The following is a 14,855-nucleotide window of genomic DNA, read 5'->3' on the forward strand; positions in this document are numbered from 1 at the left end:
TAATTTTTTGACATCAATTATTTCACCAAGTCTAGTCAATACACATGAACAACAAATTTTAAAACATCGCTGACTTGAGAGGGGTCATTCCTTAAAATTATTTTCTATGCATACTGCTGAGGTGATTTCAGACTTATACTGAAATGATGCAGCAATGTTTTGCTACTTTTGGTCTCCAGAAAAAAGTATTAGAGCTAAAGGCTGATATGTACCGAAGACTGCTGAAAAAAAGTGGCTGCACGATTGATATATTGATTATAATGTCCTTAACCCTTAAGACTCTGAAAGGGTCGTTTAACATCTTTATTCTATAAATGGGAAGAGACTGAAAGCAAGAAACCACAGGCCAATTAACGTAACATTTGTCATAAGGAAGTTGCCAGATTCCATTATTATGGAGAATACAGCAGAATACTTGGAAAATTGATGTGTTCAGGCAGTGTCAACATAACTTTGTGAACAAGAAATTTTGTACCTTCCTTCCACTCACGTCTGTTAAGTATCTTTGTGAAGTAATGAGGTGAATTAAGGGTGCAATTGGATTTCCAAAAAGCTTTTGATAAACAGTACTGACTAAATTGTTGGAGCTGCAGGCTGACAAGTGCCGAGATCCTGATGGACTTCATCCTAAAGCCTTAAAAGTAGTAGCTAGTGAGAGTTATGCATTGGTTTTAATTTTCTAGAACTCTTGATTTGTGGACGGTCCCATTGGATTGCAAGATAGCAAATGAAACTCCTTTATACAAGAAGTGACAAAAAGCCGGAAACTACAGACCATTTAGCTTAACATTATTTCATGGGGAAAATGTTAGAAGCAACTGATGATGAAGTTAAAATGGCATTTAGAAAAGTTCATGGCCCTTTGGCCCTCCGAGCCTGCGCCAATCATCATGCCCTGACTAAACTAAAAAACAAACCTGCCCTTATTCGGTCCATTTCCTTCTATTCCCCCCCCCCCCCCCCCCCTTCCCCCCAATTCATGTCACCATCCAGATGCCTCTTAAATGTTGCCAATGTGCCTGCTTCCTCCACCTATGCTGGCAGTACATTTCCAGGCTCTTACCACGCTCCGTGTGAAAAGCTTTCCTCACACATCTCCCTTCAACTTTTGCCCTCTCACCCTAAACCTGTGGCCCCCTGCAATTGAAACTTCAACCCTGGGAAAAAGCCTCTGACTATCCACCGTATCTATGCCTCTCATAATCTTGCAGACCTTTATCAGGTCTCCTTTCAGCTGCCGTCTTTCCAGTGAAAACAATCCTGGTCTTTTTAACCTTTCCTCATAGCCAATGTCCTCGAGACCAGGCAACATCCTGGTAGACCTTCTCTGCACTCTCTCCAAAATTTCCACGTCCTTCTGGTAATGTGGCAACCAAAACTGCACACAGTACTCCAAATGCAGCCTAACAAGGGTTCCATATCGCTGCAATATGGTTTGCCAACTCTTGTACTCCATGGCTGACAAAATCAAACATGCTATATGCCTTCCTAATCAGTTTGGCCACCTATGTTGCCACTTTTGGGTAACTGTGGACCTGCGTGCCCAGATATGTACGTTAATGTTGCTGAGAGTTCTGTCATTTACAGTATAATTCACATCTATATTTGATCCTCCAAAATGCATCACCTTGCATTTGTCTGGATTAAACTCCATCTGCCATTCCTGTGTCCAAGTTGTCAATCTATATCCTGTTGTATCCTTTCACAATCATGGGCACTATCAGCGGCTCCACCAAGCTTTGTGTCATCTGAAAACTTACTAATCAGACCATCCACAGTTTCCTCCAGACCATTATATATGCTACAAAACACCAGAGGACCCAAGACTGATCCCTGTGGAACACCGCTAGTTACCAGTCTCCATTCTGAAAAACACCCTCCCACCGCTACCCTCTGTCTTCTATGACCAAGCCAGTTTTGTATCCATCTAGCCAGCCCACCCCGAATCCCATGTGATTTTAGTTTTAGAACCAATCTGCCATGTGGGATTTTATCAAATGCCTCACTAAAGTGCATATGAACTACATCCACAGCTCTTCCCACATGAATTATCCGTTGACCTCTTCAAAAAATTCGATCAGGTTGGTGAGGCATGCCCTTTCCTGTACGAAACCATGCTGCCTGTTGCTAACTAGTACATTTTCTTCCAAATGTGCATATATCCTGTCCCTCATTATCCTCTCCAAGAGATTCCCCACCACAGATGTCACTCACTGGCTGAAATTTCCTGGATTATCCCTGCTTCCTTTCTTAAGCAAGGGAACAACATTGGCTAACCTCCAGTCCTCTGGAACCTTGCCTGTGGTCAAAGAGGATGTGAAGACATCTGTTGATACACCAGCTATTTCTTCCCTTGCCTCGCAGTAAGCTGGGATAGATCCTACCTGGCCCTGGGGACTTGTCTACCTTAATGCAATTTAGGATACCCAAAACTTCCTCCTTTTAATATATCGACATTTTCTAGACCTCAACATCAGTCATGTTCTTCTCCTTGGTGAATACCGATACAAAGAACTTATTAAGGATCTGTCCCAATTCCTGTGGCTCCATGCATATCATCCCTCCTTTGTCCTTGAGGGGACCTACTCTTTCCCTTGCTACCCCCTTTCCTCCAATATATGCATAAAAAGCCTTGGGATTCTCCTTGACCCTGTTTGCTAAAGACATTTCATGGCCCCTTTTAGCCTTCCTAATTTCTCTATACTCTTCAAGGGCTTTGTCAGTTTTTAGCTACCTGGATCTATGGTATGCTTCCTTTTGATTTAAGTTTACAAATTTCTTTGTCATCCATGGTTACTGGATGCTGCCATTCCTATCCTTCAGTTTGCAGGGACACGCATGTCCTGCACTTTAATCAACTGGTCTTTTAAAAGCTTCCCATATGCCAGACATAGATTTGCCTTCAAGTAACTGCTCCCAATCCACATTCTCCAGTTCGGATGTAATTGGCCCTTGTCCAATTAAACACCCTCACTCGAGGGCCACTCTTGTCCATGACTACTTGAAATCACTGAAACATCAATCACCTGCCCTGGTTCGTTCCCTAATACCAAGTCTAGTATGGCCTCCTTTCTGGTTGGATTGTCAACACACTAACTCAAAAAGCCCTCCTCGACACACATAAGAAATTGCTCTCCATCTGATCCTCTGCCTCTATGGGAGTCCCAGTCAATAAGATAATCAACATGTTTTTGCAAAAGGGAACTTGTTTGACCAATCTAAGAATCCTTTGTAAAGGTAATATGTGCTGTGGACAAAGGGTGACCAGTAGACGTACTGTAGTTAGATTTCCAAAAGGCAGTGATAAAGTACCATACCAAAAGGTTATTGCAGAAAATAGAAGTTCAGTGTAGGGCAGCATGGTGGCTTACTGGTTAGCACTGCTGCCTCACAGCGTCAGGAACCTGGGTTTGATTCCACCCTCTGGCGACTGTCTGTGTGGAGTTTGCACATCCTCCCCGTGTCTGCATGGGTTTCCTCTGGGTGCTCCGGTTTCCTCCCACAGTCCAAAGATGTGCAGGCTAGGCGAAATTGGCCATGCTAAATTGCCCAGTGTTCACGGATGTGTAGATTAGGTGGGTCACGGGGGATGGGTCTGGGTTGGAATGCTCTGAGGGTCAGTGTAGACTTGTTGGGCCGAAAGGATTCTACGATCTATACTGGCACAGATAGAAAATCAGCAAGCTAACAGGAAAGAGACAGTAGGTATAAATGGATCTTTTTCAGTTTAGCAAGATGTAAGAAGTGGTATGCCACAGGAATCGGTGCAAAGACCTCAAACTGTTTGCAACATGGTATGGTTGCTAAATTAGCTCATGACACAAAAGTAGGTAGGGAAATAAGCTGTAACAAGGGCATTAGGTTAAGTATGAGCAAATATCTGGCAAACTGAACATGTGATAAAATGTGAAAATGTCCATTTTGGCAGGAAAATTATAAAGCTCTTTAAATGGTGAGATTAGAACTCCAATGTAGAGATCTGGTTGTCCTTTGGGGGCACTTTGCAAAATATTCATATGAAGGTATAGCTAGTAATTAGGAATGTTATTCATAGAATGTTATAATTTATTATGAAGGGAATCACAAAAGAAGGCAATTGATTGCAAAGGAAGGGAAGTTACAGTGCATTAGTGAGACTAGTAGTATGCAGTGGTCACATCATTTAACAAAAGGTGTAAATGTGTTAGATGCAGTTCTGAAGTTTACCAGACCGTTACTAGAATGAGTCAGTTATACAGCACAGAAGAAAACCAACTGATCAATGACAACCAGATATCCTGAAGAGATCGAGTCCCATTTGCAAGCATTTGTCCTGTTCATGAACCCATCCAGATGTCTTTTAAATGTTGTAATTGTACCTGCCTCTATCACTTACTCCGACAACTCATTTCATACACATGGAAAAGTTGCTGCTCAGGTTCCTTTTGACTCATTCCCTTCTCACTTCTAATTTTGGACACACTTACCCTTGGAAAAAGACCATAACTATTCACCTTAAGTTTAGACAAGCTAGGCTTATATGCATTGGATTTGAAGAGAAAGAGGTGACTATTGAAAGATAAAATCTAGAAGGGTCTTCTGGGATAATCTACAACTAGGGGTCAGTCCTGCAGCACTCTTGAAAAGATGGTGGAAGGACTCTGCTTGAATATTTTAAGGTAGAGGTAATCAATTATTGTAGGTAGTGGGATTTAAAGGTGTCAGATGAGCCATGACCTTATTGAATGGTGAAGCAGGTGAGTTTGAGAATGACAGCCCTTGATGTCAAGGAGCACTACCAACCCTGTGGGTGTCGGATCTGGCACACAGTAAGGTGGTTGCAGTTGTTGGAAGTCAGTAATCTTAACTCCAGGACATCGCTGTCAGGGTTCCTCAGGTGTTTCATCAATGAATGACCTTCCTTCCATCATCTAAATGCTGATGCTTGCACAATGTTCAGCACTATTTGTGACTCAGATACTAGAGCACTCTTCAAATGCAATGACATGTGGATAACTTCTGGGCTTGGGCTGACCAAACAGCTCACCACACAAATGTCAGGCTATGACCATTTTGAATAAGAGACAATCTAACCACCCCTTACCTTCCTGAGTGTTACTTTTGACCCAAAACTCAACTGAACTCACCATATAAATACAACAGCCACAGGAGTAGGTCAAAGACTTGGAATACTGTGATATCTCAATCCTTTCAACTCCCCTAAGTGTGTTCACCATCCACAAGGTGTAAGTCAGGAGTGTGATGGGAATACTCCCTATTTGCCTGGATGGGTACTGCTCCAACTAAAGAAGCTTGACCCTATCCAGGATAAAGTAGCCTGCTTGATTGGCGCCACATCCACTCCCTCCACAAATGACACTTCAGTAGTAGTAGTGTGTACCATCTACAAAATGCACTGCAGTTCACCAAAGATCACTAGACAGCACCTTCCAAATTGCAACTGCTATTATCTAGAAGGACAAAGGCAGCAGAAACATAGACACCTCACCATTACTTCAGTGTCATAATCCTGGTATTCCCTCCCTAATAGCATTGTAGGTCAACCTACAGCACAGGGAGTGCAGCGCACCACCACCTTCTCAACAAGGGACAGGATCAAGGCACTGGATTTGCTGTTTCTAATTTAGTATGGTTGTACCACATGCATATAACAGTGTCATATTAGATTGGAATGGAAAGACTGGTTAGCTAACTATAACCTGCGGGATAAATGAATTGATCATTTACAATGCTCCTTCATGATTTTGATGAACTGACTTAAATAAAACTGGATGCTGTAACAACCACGGAGTGCTAGAAAAATTTAGCAGGTACATCTGTATAGAAAAAGGTGATATTTGAATCCAGCAATCATTCATGCTCCTCCAGATTTTTGAGTTAATGGGTGACAGCCAAATTTGTTAATGACACAAAAATAGGTAAAACAGCACCAAGTGACAAACTGTGATCAGATAGTGACAGGTTTGATGACAACAGTTTGAGTATAATGTGGAAAATTTGAACTTTTAAACAAGAAACATACTTTTCTTCCTTTAGTGAGTCTATGCTAAGACTGTTACCATTACTGTATACTGTTTTGATTTTTTTTTGACAAGGGCCAAAAAGTTCAGCAGTGGAGCCCCTATTCTCTACATTCAATCTTAGCATGAAGGAGTGGTCTTAAAAGCTGAACTCAACAGTGGTAGGTAACAGTAACCAGGACCTGAAGTATATGAAAGCTAGCAAAAACTTACTGTGAATTCATTGGTAGATTCATACAATGCTGCATTTAGCTTACTGCTGTACCTATCAAAGTTGCTGTCTCATCTACTCCCACTTTTCCCAGGCTGGTTTTAGAATATAATTGTTTGGTACAGGTGTAGGCAAGGGGATGTTTTTTGTTACTCATAGGAAAAATTAGCTTAAAATGAATTAATCTCTGCCAGCTTTCCATGACATCGTGGCAGTACTATAACTAAACCCCCTCCTCTGCCCCTGTTATTACTGCAATGTGCCCTAACACTTCAAGATGAATTAGTTTAGCATTTTTAACTAGAGTATTTTTGATCAGTGCCGTACAAGGTATCTTGAGTGTTGTGGACAAATTATGGCTTGTTTCTTCAATTATGAAACAAAAAATTCATGTCTAAGCCTCAAAATTCCACTTACGGCTGGTCTGTTACTATTGGTGGAAGATAAGTTTTAAAAACTTTTACAGAAAAGTTATACTCTAGAGAATAAAGTGTTTATGATGCAGAGCCAAAAATTAAATAGGAATAGCAATTGCTCATGAACCAGTAATCCCGAGGCCAGCCATTCTAAATCTCATCCCTAATTATGACTGGTACAAAGTGCCCCAATAGACAGAGCCTGGCCAACAAATGAATTTTAAAAAAAAAAAAAAAAATTCACTTCAATCGCAGGATGGTGGTATTGCTAGCTAGAGATAGGCAATAAATGCTGCCTAACTGCCTGGAGGGCAGTTGAGTCAACCACAGTGCTATGGGTCTAGAGTCACAAGTAGGCCAGACCAGGTAAGGACTCTTCATTTTACTTGTCAGATCAGTAAAGAAAGCTAAAGACAGCAACTAGATGGATTGAAGTGAGGCAGGGTTAGACCAACCTCTACAATTCAAGAATCAGCATCTGCCCTACTGAGAGCAATGGGAACATTATGAAGTTCCCACCTTAAATAATTACCTGTTTATTAAAAGTAGAACATTCCAAATACATATGCTATTGTGTAATCAAAAGTATTGTATGGCCAGCCTAGTGACCTTGTCTCCATCATAGCTCAAGCTACACCCAATTTAGGCCTAGGCATTTAATCAACTCAATTATCTACCCTCCAGACTTGTTCCACACATTCAAAATTAAAGCATAAACCAGTCATCCATTTCATTCATACCCAGAAATTGAACCAAGCAACCTCCCACTCTTCAGGAGTACTGACCAATCAAAATGACCATTTTTAAAACTTTTGTTTCCCCCTAGCAAGAGGTCAACATTTCATGTTGAAATTAACTTTAATAGCTTTACATTCTAACTTCTCAAATTCCACCATACAAATTCAATAAATCTAAATAGGTGCAAAACACATTACTGTCGCAAAGAGCTTCAAGTCAGTCAGGGCACTGATTATTTGGAAGCCATACCAAAAAAAAAAAAAAAAAACAAAAATGCAGAAATTTATACACAAAATCAAGTTACGTATCTAAACCTGCACAATGTTCCATCAGGTTTGTTCAGTTCAATGTGAATGTTAGCTTCACTGGGGCTGGAACACTGCAACTCCAAATCAGCCAGCATTTGATATTGAACCACCCCTGTGCATGCACAACTTAAACCTTACAATTAAAAAGGTAACAGGCATATAAAGCTATGTATTTTATAGAAACCCCATTTAAAAGTAGGTTTTGAGTGTAAACCTCCAATAATAGTGTTTCGTAGTTTGAAAGCACCACAGGAATGAGCCTGTAATACATTTGCTTAGGCTTGCTGCATTTTATATTGCTCAGATCATACAAACATGCACCACCATTGCAAATTTACAGGTAGTTTTTCCTCCTACATTTACTCTCTCCAGAAGCATCTTAGATCAACATGGTTTAAAAGTTGAAAGATCTGTATTTTACTATTGAGCAGAGTCTGTACAATCTCCTAGGAGGTTGTTTTCTAGAGAAAACAAAAATAAATATTTAGAATAGAAGACAGCGACAGATTGCATAAATTAGAACAGCCCATGTACAATAAACAAAAGAACTACAAAGTTACAAAAATAAGGATGCAATACAGGAATGCAGTTACAACATCTGGCCTCCCTCAAAACTAATGCCAAATTTCTCACATTTGTACAAAGTATCTTAACAACCACCTACTGGGAAGCCAAAACTGTGCAGATCATAGCACAAATAGATCTTTGCACAACTCAAAACTTTTTATTAAATACAAATACATGTAGTTAGATTACCTCTAGAAAAAGTGCACATACATTTACCAATTGATTGGCAAGCTTCATTTTAAAATAGTTGTAGATATGCCAGTTTGACATAATTGGCTGATTTAACACAGCACTTGAATTTTTTAGTCCATAAGTAAACTATTAAGTGATAAAGAATATCAAACAGAAATGCTACTACAGAACATTCAAAACACTGAAGGGCATATATGTTTAAACACCCCATGACTTAAACTCCCCACCCCAGCAGTCAACACTGCAAAAGGATGGCGTTCCTCAAGTCACTTATCACAATGCTGGATTTCTGATCCTGTCTGCACATGGGAGAAGAGATTCAACAACTCGTGAAGCAGCACAACGCACCATATAGTCTGATAATTCAGCAGCTGCAAATGCAAATTCTCATGCCATCATTAGATCAGGTCAGCCACATTCATCGGCATCTCTTCCACAGTTGTATTGTAGAATGTCTCAATATCACGAAGAATTCTTTTATCTTCTTCAGTAACAAAGTTAATAGCAACACCTTTCCTTCCAAAGCGACCACCACGACCAATTCTGTGTAAATATTTAAATTAAACATTCAGTCTATTGAAAGTACATCCTCAAACCTCAACATGTACCTATTAAATTCTTTCCTGATTCCTCATCCAAAAATTAAACTTGACACATGGAACCCAGACTAAGCACACCTGCATTATTCAGCAGACCACCATCACTGGGACAACATAACTACAGTCTGCTTTAATGGGATGCTTAAGCTTGTTCACTTTGATGGATGTGAAGAGCACTAACCTGTGAATGTAGTTCTCACGATTTGTAGGCAAGTCATAGTTAATAACTAGAGACACCTGCTGCACATCGATGCCACGAGCCTTTAGGGGAAAACACACTCTAGTTAGTATATTAAAGTTTTATACAAATCAATTTTTATGTACAAAAACCTGTGCTACATAGCAGCATATGATTTCCCTCCTTCCTCCCTGGACCAAGGTAGTAGAGCATTAAGAACAGAGTGACATGACAATTTTCAGACATAACTAACTCAACATGTGCAATTATCTGTATGATCAAGACATACAGCAGGTACTGAAAATCTAATTGCAACTACTTGCACTGAACAAGAACCCCATAATAAAAGCAAAGTGCTATCTTCTAAAATGTCAGTTTACATACCAGTAAGTCAGTAGTGATAAGTACACGGCTAGATCCTGAACGGAATTCCCTCATAATCACATCACGTTCTTTCTGATCCATGTCACCATGCTGTAATCAATAGTCGTAGAAAAATACTTCATTTATAAACATGATATCAAGTGTCTAAAACAATTGTTTGTCTAGTCCAATTTCAATATATTACCTTTGCCATTCTTCCTCACCCCACTTCCCAGCCAATTTCTCACCAGTCTCTCAATCCACACCCCATTGTGCCTGCTGCCTTGGCAACCATTACCACCACTTTCTTTCCCACAGTGAACTGATCAGCAGAGAGAAGAAGCCAGTCTGTGAATGAATGACAAGCTCCTTTAAAAATTACAGTTCCCCATATAGGGTAAAGGCTCCAATGTTTGGAGTGATATTGGCCAAATGCAGGTAAATGGGTCTAGTTTAGTTGGGGAAACTTGGTCGACATCAAGTTGGATCAAAGGGTCTGTTTGTGCTGCGTCTCTATGACTGACTAGATTAAAACTGCCACTTCAGCAAGGTACAAGAGTGGAATAGGAACTTTATGAACTCCAGTGGAGAAACTTCAAAAAATAAAAAAGTCAAAACAGTACAGAAATCTTACCAATGCAGAAACAGTAAAGTCCCTTGCATGCATTTTTTCAGTTAGCCAATCAACCTTCCTCCTCGTGTTAAGGAAAATCACAGCTTGTGTTATGGTTAGAGTTTCATACAAGTCACAAAGAGTGTCCAACTTCCATTCCTGTCACAACAAAATTCGGAGTGTGAAACAAGTCTTCAATAATGGATCAATTTCAAATAATGTTCTGGTGTTGCAGTAAAAAGGGGATGCAAAGTATGTTCAACATACCTCTCTCTCCACATTGATGTAAAACTGCTTGATACCCTCAAGTGTGAGCTCCTCTTTTTTCACAAGGATACGGATTGGATCACGCATAAATTTTTTGGTGACCTCCAAGACATCACTGGGCATCGTAGCAGACAACAGAACCACCTAAACAGGAAAAGTCATTTAGCAGTGCAGCCTGTCCTTCTACCAATGGCCATCATTAGAACTCTCAGTTGTGCACTGTGCACACTATAAACATTTTCTGCTAAATATAAAGACCATTTCACTTTAGCTTGAAATTCCAACCTGCAACACAGAATCAACCAGTTGCTCAAAGAATGTAGCACAGAATCTTGAGACAAAGGACACCAGACATTAAGAAAGTGGTCCACCCTGGTCTCATTTGCAATGCTGTGCATTTTTCTTCTTCCTCGGTGTACTCTACTAGCATTATTACATAAGTCAGGTATCCGAATTTTGTAATTTTAGCAGAGTGCTTAAGAAGAAGTTGGCAACACCATAAATGTTGGACAGGATAATGCTGCCAGTGTACGACATACTTGAAGCCATGTATTCAGATTCCCTCCCCATTTGAAAAGAAACCAGCATACCTGAATGTTCGTGCTCAGTTTCTGAAAAATCTCATAGATTTGATCTTTGAATCCACGACTCAACATTTCATCAGCTTCGTCTAGGACAAACATCTTGATCCACCTAGAAGCTGTAATAATTATTTAAACCAAGTTACAGCACTATCTTTGAAGCTTCAACAGACTGGTGCATTGATGATCCTACACAGCGATCAATTGCAAGACTTTGATCAACAAAAACATTACTAATCTGAATTCTAAACCTCACAGATTCCAATTAATTTTAGACCCAATTCCAAGTGTGTTTATTAGTTAAAACATGAATACCCAAATATAGAACAGAGTGATCAGTTCAGAAGTTTGTCTCCATTTCAGGTCAGTCCCGAAAGATGGTAAAAGCATCATTCCACTCTGGGCTTTGGATTTTAAGATTAGTACTCACATATATATCCCCTGTTCAACATGTCGAACACTCGCCCTGGAGTTCCTACAACAATGTTGGGAGCTTCTGCGTTCAGCTTCTGCATCTCACTTCGTACATTAGTGCCACCAATGCAGGCATGGCAAGTAGCACCCATGTAATCCCCCAGGGCCAGGATTACCTTCTGGATCTAAAAGAGGTAGAGATTCACTCAACCCTTTTATTAAGAGACTACACTGCAAAAATTGATTGTTTTAAATACAATGCCAAAGCACTGAATATTTACCTATTGTAATACTACAGAATATGTACAAGATACAAATGGATGTACAAGGTGGTGAGAGATTTAGCCAGCCATTGATTTTTTTACATGTCTGGAGCACAGAACCCTGCATCTTTTTCAACCCAGGCCCCCTTTTTTGAAAAATCCTGTCTGAAGGCCTTTGGATATTTCACTTCCTGCGAATCTTTTTCAAAAACACCAAATGTTGAAGCATCATTAGAAAGATTAGGATTGCAGATGGTGTTTCCATGCATCTGCTGCCCTTCTTATTTAGAAGATGCAGTCTAAAAGATCTTTGCTTGTGGGTGTGCTACTCTGTCCTGGATGGGGTCAAGCTTTAGTGTTGATCAAGTTGCACCCATCTAGGCATAAGAAGAGTATTCCATCACACTCCTAACGTGTCTTGTAGATGGAGGACAGGCTTTGGGGAGTCAGGAATTGAGCTGGTCAGTGTGCAGAACCTCCAAATCCTGCATCTTAAAGCTAACTCTGCCAAGGTGGTATAGTTTAAGATGCCAAGTATCATTCTGTAAATGTAGACCACACAGCCTCCAGTGCCAATAGATTTTCAACCATTTAGTCAAGCTTGGGACCTGACTACTCCCCACTTTATCGTTCTGCAGATACAAAATAGCATTCGATTGTCTTCTGGATAACTTTCTTCCTTGTGCATCATATTTTAATGATCAATGTAGTGAAGGCTCAGCTCAGACTTTTGTATATGGTTTTCCAATTTTTAGAAAGTACCCATTTTCTATTGATTTTTGGCATCTGAATTGATAAAGAATTGCTGAAGTAACTCATCTGCTTAAAACTTAAAACTGTCAAATTCTAATTACACATTCCACTGAAGAAAAACACCATGATACAGATGGCGGATGGCAAGTCCATAGATACTGTCCATGTGGGCAGGCAGCAGGCACTTTCTGAAAGTCATGGTAACCTTTTGACAGATTGACAATTACACGAAAGCTGCTCCTCTACAATTTGGCCAGTATATTTACAACTTGTTTAAAAGGAAGAGACTTACTAACTAAACTTGCAAACTAAGACCAAATGAAAAGGCAGAATAATTTGTTTCAAGAAAAAGTAATAAATGACCATCCAAGGGAGATGGGAAGTATTAAGTGATCAGAGAAAGACATCTGTAATTTAACAATAACAAAGCAAACACTTTTTGGGTAAAGAGATAACAAGGCATAGAGCTGGATGAACACAGCAAGCCAAGCAGCATCAGAGGAGCAGGAAGGCTGACGTTTCGGGCCTAGACCCTTCTTCAAAAGGGTCTTCTGAAGAAGGGTCTAGACCCGAAACGTCAGCTTTCCTGCTTGGCTTGCTGTGTTCATCCAGCTCTACACCTCGTTATCTCAGATTCTCCAGCATCGGCAGTTCCTACTATCTCTGTAGTATGTTTTGGGTAAAGCTGCTCGAAAGATCTGGTGCTGGTTTAATCGGAGGGTCACAATGCTTTAGGTAAATGGAATGGTTGAGGAGTATCCTGCTTGGTAACCTCATCTAATATGGGTACTGAACACAAATGGCATTCCTCTGCAAACCAGCCAAGTGAGCTAAACAACCCCCACTGTTTGGCTTCGTGTTTGGAGTACAAAAATTTAAACATATGACTGCAGAAGCACAACAGTGCAGGCTCAAATTGAAGTTGTGCATGCAGAAGATTCTATCCAATGGTCCTAGAATAAACAATGCAGTAAGATATTGCTCTCAAACCTCATTTGATAAAGCACTTTTTACCTGCTGAGCTAGTTCTCTGGTAGGGGCCAGGACCAAAGCCTGAGATTCTTTCATATCCAGCTCCAGCTGTTGCAGGATTGAGATTGCAAATGTGGCTGTTTTACCAGTTCCAGACTGTGCTTGGGCAATGACATCAAAACCTGAACCAATGAGAAATCATAAGTTACCTTTACAAAGAAACCAAATGAAAAAGTAAATTCTTCAGTTCAATTTAAGCATTACACCGAATGATCAATGCCCTTAAACTTTTAAGCAACAGGTCTACGGCTCTAACAGAAAGCTAGCAGGAGCAGTGGCCTTCCAAACAGATATGGCAGCATAATTATTGAAACAGATACATTCACTCAGTAAGGGTCCTAATGCTGAAAAATAACTCAAAAAAACCAAGTGATCAGTAAAGAGGTTTCTCTTCATTACATACGAGACCCGAAAAGATAGAAGCCATCATTTCGCCTGAGGCAAAAACTGAGGAAGTATCTGCAGATCAAGTCTAGAGAATACACTTTTACTACAAAAAAAGAGTTTTATCTAAGCTTAGCATAAAAAGTAAAATACCAAACCACTACCACAGTAAAAGTTGCTCTAATAAAAAGCAGCTTGATACTTTAGTAACATTCACCTTTAATACATGGCATAATTGCCCTCTGCTGAATAGCAGAAGGTTTTTCAAATCCATAGGCATAAATTCCTCGAAGAAGAGTCTCCTTCAGATTCATGTCATCAAAGTTATCAACAATTTCATTCCAGTTGCTCTGGGGGAATGAAAGAAAAACATTACAATAATCCAGGCAAAAAAGTAAGCTTCAGAACAGAACACCATGCTGAACACTTTTACTCACTTCAATAACACCATCTGGGTCCATGCCATCTGGGCCATGTTCTTTAGAGCTGCAAAGCCACAATAGAAAGATTTCTAAATTAGATATTGTGCGTTCCAAAATCTGTTTCCACTCTAATAGCTCGGTCCTAAACAGTCCATGGTTTAGCCAGTTAACTCCCTCACTGGATTGCTGCCCTTACGCCTCTCACCCAGAGGTGGGGTGAGGGAGAAACACAGTAACTAGATGACCTGCTCGGCCGAAAAAAAAAAATCAGGTTCGGACAGGGCACCGAACTAAATGCTTGAACTCCCCAACAGTCCATCTGTAGGGTTCAATGGTGGAACCGAGGCCCGGCTGCAGGCACCTCCCGTCCACGTGTCCGCCATCCCGACCTCGTGCGGCAGAGGACAGCGGCCGAAGGGGGAGCCTCCCAGACTCTTACCCCGGGGGTGCGGGGGGGGGGGGGGGGGGGGGGGGGGGGGGGACAAGAAAAAAAAACCCCCCCACCCCCCCCCCCCCCCCACAAAAAAAAAACAA

At 40.6% G+C, this 14,855-nt stretch overlaps 1 protein-coding gene and 3 non-coding genes across 5 annotated transcripts in view; all 4 read right to left on the reverse strand.

Annotated features, from left to right (window-relative positions):
• Positions 1 to 7,959: 7,959 nt before the first annotated feature.
• LOC109921608 (eukaryotic initiation factor 4A-II) overlaps positions 7,960 to 14,855 on the reverse strand; it is a 7,414-nt gene continuing 518 nt past the window's right edge. Inside the window, exons 2-12 of one of the 2 annotated variants that reach the window (XR_007261381.1) lie at positions 14,337 to 14,385; positions 14,117 to 14,249; positions 13,498 to 13,637; positions 11,484 to 11,652; positions 11,063 to 11,172; positions 10,473 to 10,616; positions 10,227 to 10,364; positions 9,614 to 9,703; positions 9,233 to 9,312; positions 8,801 to 8,995; positions 7,960 to 8,154 (exon numbers count right to left, since the gene is read on the reverse strand). Coding sequence is in view for 1 of the 2 variants with exons in the window: in XM_020521633.2 (XP_020377222.1) it covers positions 8,851 to 8,995; positions 9,233 to 9,312; positions 9,614 to 9,703; positions 10,227 to 10,364; positions 10,473 to 10,616; positions 11,063 to 11,172; positions 11,484 to 11,652; positions 13,498 to 13,637; positions 14,117 to 14,249; positions 14,337 to 14,385 (1,198 nt within the window). In the remaining variant the exon portion in view is untranslated. Of the gene's footprint in view, positions 8,996 to 9,232; positions 9,313 to 9,613; positions 9,704 to 10,226; positions 10,365 to 10,472; positions 10,617 to 11,062; positions 11,173 to 11,483; positions 11,653 to 13,497; positions 13,638 to 14,116; positions 14,250 to 14,336; positions 14,386 to 14,855 lie in introns of both variants that reach the window. The other variant, XM_020521633.2, reaches the window with a different exon arrangement.
• Positions 10,788 to 10,961, reverse strand: LOC125481566. Its single transcript, XR_007261383.1, has one exon. It is a non-coding gene; the product is annotated as a small nucleolar RNA SNORA81 (small nucleolar RNA).
• LOC125481567 lies at positions 11,383 to 11,453 on the reverse strand. The gene has a single exon (XR_007261384.1). It is a non-coding gene; the product is annotated as a small nucleolar RNA SNORD2 (small nucleolar RNA).
• On the reverse strand, positions 13,883 to 13,952 carry LOC125481568. Its single transcript, XR_007261385.1, has one exon. It is a non-coding gene; the product is annotated as a small nucleolar RNA SNORD2 (small nucleolar RNA).

The sequence above is a fragment of the Rhincodon typus genome, unplaced genomic scaffold (assembly GCF_021869965.1).
Source record: "Rhincodon typus isolate 14 unplaced genomic scaffold, sRhiTyp1.1 hic_rhity00002612, whole genome shotgun sequence".
NCBI lineage: Eukaryota > Metazoa > Chordata > Chondrichthyes > Orectolobiformes > Rhincodontidae > Rhincodon > Rhincodon typus.